The 5,708-nt window shown below is 61.6% G+C and overlaps 1 protein-coding gene across 2 annotated transcripts; it reads right to left on the bottom strand.

The window, feature by feature from the left end:
- Window positions 1-761: 761 nt before the first annotated feature.
- LIMD2 (LIM domain containing 2) lies at window positions 762-3,131 on the bottom strand. 2 transcript variants are annotated; one of them, XM_031468868.2, is made up of 5 exons: window positions 2,977-3,131; window positions 2,185-2,270; window positions 1,944-1,988; window positions 1,724-1,863; window positions 762-1,649 (listed from the first exon to the last, which is right to left on the bottom strand). In XM_031468868.2, the coding sequence occupies exons 2-5, from the start codon at window positions 2,224-2,226 to the stop codon at window positions 1,490-1,492; spliced, it is 387 nt and encodes a 128-aa protein (XP_031324728.1). In that variant the 5' UTR covers window positions 2,227-2,270; window positions 2,977-3,131; the 3' UTR covers window positions 762-1,489. The 2 variants fall into 2 exon arrangements, with proteins under 2 accessions (XP_031324728.1, XP_031324729.1); XM_031468869.2 differs by having other exon boundaries at window positions 2,915-3,042.
- Between the last annotated feature and the right edge of the window lie 2,577 nt (window positions 3,132-5,708).

Genomic DNA, 5,708 nt, shown 5'->3' with positions numbered 1-5,708 from the left:
CTGGACATAAGCTTACTTGGGAACTTAAGAACTTGTATGGGGTGGAAGCAGCATATCCCCAAGGAGTCTGCCCTCTTGTTCCGCCAACTCATGTAGTCCACGGACAGCTGGGGGAATTCAGGACAGCTGAGTCTGGGGCAGGACAACCCAGACTTTCTGCCTGGATGCTGCTGGGGTTCGGGGAGGCCTCAGGTCTTTCAAGCTTTCCTTGTTTGTTCTGCTGTAAACCGTTGTCCTTCAGGAACAGATGAGCTGCTTTTCCTTAGACTACCTGTGGCAGACTACAGCTGCCACATTCCCTGGAGCTTGAAAAAGCAGGGGGAAGATGACAAATGGGGAAAAGGCACAGAGACTAAGGAACCTCTGATAGCAATGGGTCTGCTGGTTCCCACCATCCCTTCCTGATTTCCAGGGCAAAGGGGATCCACCAAAGACTTGGTAAAAGGATTCTGCCTTTCACCCTAACACACTGAAGTGCAGTGAAGCTAGGCAATGTGACCCACTGATTGGCCTGACCTCTTATGTAACACAAGGCTGAGGGATTTGGTTATTAAATACTCTGGGTTTGGCAGCATGGAGACTTGACAGGGAAGAGGAGATCCCCTTTTCCCAGGCTGCCTTGTATTTCTCTGACACCCACCGCCCCCCCAACCAAGGGCAGGAGTGCTCTGGGTTGACCCTGTCCCCCTTCACCTCCACATGGTGAGTCTGTCCTTCCTGCCAACAAGCCCCCCATCAGGCCACATAATACAGAGTCAGGATCTGTTGAAATATGTTTAAAACAGGGTTGATCACAACAGTCAGAACCAGAAGAAATGGGAAAAGAGGGGAGCATGGCCCCGCCAGCCCCCCACCAGTCTCTGTGGCTCTCAGCCTGGTGGGTGCTTTAGCTTCTGCTTGACTTCAGCGGTGCCAGACGGTCTCAAGCCCCACTGGGCACACCCTGCCTTGCCTTTCAGGGCAGCAGGGCTGCTCCACTTCCCTTCCCCTCCCCTTCAGGGTCCTGGTGGGCATTCAGTGAGGCCCGGCAGACGACACACTGGCTCACCTTCCTCCAGTTTCCATGGCTCAGGACCAGGCTAAGGGCAGAGGTAGATGGGGAGACGGGGCCACATAGGGCCCCTGGTGGCAGTGAGGGAGCTTGGGACCCTGAGGGGGGCATGCTGACTCCTTGCTGGAGAAAAGGCACCTAGATAGGGAAGCTGGGCTTGGGGGCCTCCCAGGAGGCCATGGGGTGAGTTGGGGCAGGCTGAAAGAAGCTGGAAGCAGGGTGGTAAGCAAACCCCAATCCTGGTTCCCAAACCCCCACCCACTGAGGGAGGAGGAGGGAATCCTGGAGCAGAGCCCTATGCCGGAAACCCTCTGCCTGAGCAAGAGGGCCTCATCCCCTTCCCACCCTGCCCCCACTCGCGCCAATCTCTTCCCCACCCTTCCCACGCCTGCTCCAGACCCTCTAAGGAGGGAGGAGGGGTGGACAGTCAGAGGGGCCTCAGGCTGTCTTGGTGCCAGGGTCCACCTCCTTGTGGGCCCAGAGCTCCTTGTGCTGCTTCCGGCCAAAGCCCTCGTCGTAGTTGCCTTTGCTCTTAAACAGCTGCTGAAAGTGGGGTTTGCAGTAAAATTCCCCGTGTAGTGCAGCGTAGCTGCCCAGGCTGCAGAAGCAAAACAGCTGTGGTCAGGTCAAGGCAGGGCGGGAAGGGAAGGGAAGGGCAGGGCGGGGGCGCACCTGAGCTTGGTGTGACAGTGCTTGCAGCAGAAGCAAGAGTTGTGGAAAATGAGCTTGTCAGCCACCAGCCGCTCCATGGGGTACACGGTCTTCTGGCAGGCAGTGCAGGTCTCCTTCACCTGGGCCCGAAGACTGAAGGACTGTTGGGGAAGAGCCTCCATCAGGGACCTGGGCAGCTCCCATCCCTTCCTCCCCGCACACGACAGGCTCAGGGCCCTACCTTGGAGCGCTGAACCGTGCTGCTGCCACCGCTGCCTTTGGCTTCCTGAGGGAGAGGGCAGTTGGGGCAGGGTCAGCTGAGGGATGTCCCAGACCATCGCTGCAGTCACCAGCCCAGATCCCAGGGACACTCAAGGGGGAGAGGAAGGGGACAGGCCAACAAGCTGCTCCTCACCCCCTCACCCGCAGGCATGACACCTGCGGGGGCTGGGGAGTGCCCTCCCACCGGGCTGATCACCTACGTGAGAAGGGGTGGCCTGGGCGGCTCCTGCAGCCTGGAACATGGCTCGTTGGAGGCGATGGAGTCCCCGAGTGCACCCGGTGCGTTCTGCAAGGGGAAGTCGGTTGGGAGGGCCCCACAAGCCTTTCCCCAGCCCGCAGGGTGGGGGAGGGGTGTTTACAAGCAGGGGGCTGGGGGCTGTGGTTGGGACTTTCCCTAAGTCATTTCCTGTTGCTCTGGGTCTTGCCACTTCCGCCCCTCACCCACCTCCCCTCCGCCCGCCACCCCCTAAAGCGGCTCCCCAGGGGGCAGGGGTCCCTGAGTGGAACCATGTGTCAGGGGAAGAACAGAGTTAGCGGGTAGCAGCTGGGGGAGGGGCTCCGCGCGCAGCCGCCCCAGCGCCCGCAGACCCAGACCCCGCCTGGCGAGAGGGGAGGTCAGCAGAGGGCGGGCTTGGAGGAACCGCGGCTAGAATCTGCCGCCCTGGCCTGACCCCGGCCCGACGGTACCCAGCGCGGGGCCAAAGCGCGGAGGCCGGGGCCCTGGCCGCCCGGGCCGGCGCAGCCTCTGGACAGCGCTCGCCGGCTTGGCCGCCCGCGCTCCTGGCTCCTCGGCCCTGGACCCGCGTGAAGCGGACTCCAGACCTGGGACCCCTGCGGACGCCGGCCTCGGGGCCCGGGTCGAGAGCCACGGGCTGAGGCGCTCGGCGTCCGGACCCCATGGGCGGCGGCTTTCGCGTCCGCAGCCCCCACCTGGGCGGCCCGGGTTGCAAGCCGGACGCCGACCCCTCCCCTGGTCCGCCCGCGGGTCTCACCGGGCCCCGGCCTGGGCCGCGAGGCGGGGGTCGGTCTCCGGGGGACGCCTCGAGTGCAAGGAGTGCGCGCGCGCAAGCTGCCGCGGTTGCCAGTGGTCCCTGAGCGGCCGCGGCCGCCACCGCCTTATCGCGGCACCGCCCCCGCCGGCCCCCGCCCCGCGCCCGCCCATTGGCTCCGCCGCGCCCGGAGCCGCCTCCGGGGCTCCGGCGCCGCCGCCGACCCCCTTTCTGCGCTTTGTCTTCCCCTCGCTCGGCGTCCCCCGCCTTTGTCTACCCCTCGCGCCGACCCCGCGCTCCCGGCGCTCCGCACCGCCCCTGGAGCCCCGCAATCGCGGGCCTCGCGAAGCCGGCCGCCCCGTCGGCCCGCTCCGGACGGAGGCAGGGCCCGGAGCCAGAGGGCTCGATACCACAGGCTTCGAGGCAGGGGCAAGTTCAGGTAGAGACGGCTGCGTGCGCGGGACAAATGGCGTTCCTGGCGCCCCCGCAGCGGAAAAGGATAACCAGGCGCGCCTGGGCCTTTCGCTGCCTCCTTTTCCCTGATAGACCCAACAGCCCCCGCGCCCGTCCGGCGCTCCAAGGGCCCTGCGGCACCATGGACCCGCCCAGGGCCCCCGCGCGGCTCCCACGGCCCCTCTGGCGCGGAGTCCTCCCGCCGCCAGGGGCGCCCCCGCGCGCGCACATTGGGTCGAGGAAGTTGGCAGCGGCGGCCGGGCACGCGGTCCTGCCAAGCGAGGCCGCGAAGCCCGGCCTGTGCCGCAGGGAGGGCCGTGGGAACCCCGTGTTTAGTCACCTTCCGCCGCCACTCCTCAGCGCCTTCTGCCGTCCCGGAGACGGGCCCAGGAGCGCATGTCCTCCCGACGCTGCCGTCCTAAAGCACTTCTATAACTGGATTTTGTAGGTTTAGTCACCCCCGTCTCCCTCCTCCCCAGCCCCTGCGGGAAGTCGAAGACACCCTCTTCAGGCAAAGAGATTTACATTCTTCAAATAAGCAAACCTCGGTTCATCAAACCTCATCTGACACAAGGGAGCCAGGCCTGAAGATTTGAAGTGACTTATTCCAAGTAGCAAAGCTACAGCAGCAGGGCTGGCGTGAGAAGCCAGGCCTCCTGACCCCAACCCTGGCTCCTTACTCCCTGCCCTCTGGCCAAGCCGGCGGTCTCGGCTCCAGCACACTGCACAACAGGTCTGAGGCACACAGGGGGCAGGGGACTGTCACTCACTTGTGGGGTGGAGCATAAGCTGTGCAGGGAGCACAGCTGGTATCTCTGGGGGTGACACCAGAGACACTGGGCACCAGGGACTGTTGGGCTGGAAGCTATTTCATGAAGCACAGCCCTCAACATAGCTTGTTCCCATACTGTGGCAGGAATAGAACCAGTGGCTCCAGAGTGCAGCCCACACACTTGTCAGGGATCAGAACAGCGCAGCACCTTCTGCCTGGCAGGGGAGTGAGGGAGGCAGCAGGCTTCCCCAGCTCCCAGCTGTTCCCTTGGCTCACTCAGCACACCCACGCTGTGCTTCAGCTTCTCAGCACCCCATCCTTCTCTGGAGAAAGATTTATGTTTGGGTTGAGCTGCAGGCCTGAGCACTCCCTGGATGTGGTGTGTGTGAGACTTCTAAGACTGTTAATGTGCATCTTTCCTGGCCAAGCTTCCACACCTGCATTCAGACTCTCAAGGGGCGCTGTGGTGATGGAAGGAAGGTGAAGCCCTCGGAAGCACAAGGAGCCGGGCGGGCGGGCACGTGGGCACTGCCTGGCTGCCTCTCCAGAGGCCCCTTGCCCTTCCCAGGACGGTCTGCGGGCTGAACTGAAGGTGGCCACCACAGAATCAGCACTTTGGGCGCTGAGGATGAGCTGACGGCAAGGTGAAGAAAGCACTTCAGAGGAAAGAAAACAAGCTGATAATGCTGTCAAGAAAAGGGAACTTGAGGTTTAAAGAAAAAGAAAAAGAAAAAAAAAAAGCTGGGCAGGACTGGAAATAAATGTGACCTGGCCTTCTCACTCCCTCCGCCATTTCAGGTCGTTCCCATTCCCCTCAACCCCTGTAACTGCCCAAGAGATTTTCTATTTTTCTTTTGTAAACTGGTGTTACAATTTCTGAGGAAAGGGAAAGTGAGGGCATTTGATGGATCAAAGCATCTCCAGGGAAGAGGGAGGGGTGCCTCCTTCATCTGACAAGTGCCTGAGCTGGAGAAGGGCACCCCCTGCGGAGGGACTGGCAGGGGACGCACGCAGGCTGGGAAGGACCATGGAGGAGGCTGAGGTTAGAATTGTCCTCTAGACCGGACTCGCTGGCCACCAGCCAGGACAATGGGAGGGGCCGGGTCTGGTTCTTAGGTTACCTGCTCTTTGAGTATTAGTTCCAGTGGTAAGGAGATACCATGAGTCCTGTTACAAAACCCCTCCACTTCCTTTCCTGCCAAAAGTGAGCCTCTGCTACCTGGACTCAGAAGTGGTCCTGCGGATGGGCTGCACAAAGACCTTTCTAGCCCCAGAGCAGTTTGATGGCCACAGGGTAAAACTGATAGTATCAACATTAGATAATTAAGAGACAAATCCATGATGAGTTTTAAAGAAATGTGTGTGTGTTGTGAGGTTGTTTAGCTCATGAAATAGGTCACTGCTGTGCTTCCACAAGCACTTGTGGGACCACTCTCTGATGGTAGAACCCGGGGTGGGATGAGTCACGTCTGAGCCTGCGCGGCCAACACACAACAATGTCATTCTCCTG

This window comes from Camelus dromedarius, chromosome 16 (genome assembly GCF_036321535.1).
Source record: "Camelus dromedarius isolate mCamDro1 chromosome 16, mCamDro1.pat, whole genome shotgun sequence".
Classification (NCBI taxonomy): domain Eukaryota; kingdom Metazoa; phylum Chordata; class Mammalia; order Artiodactyla; family Camelidae; genus Camelus; species Camelus dromedarius.
This window is presented reverse-complemented; position numbering and strand designations above follow the sequence as displayed.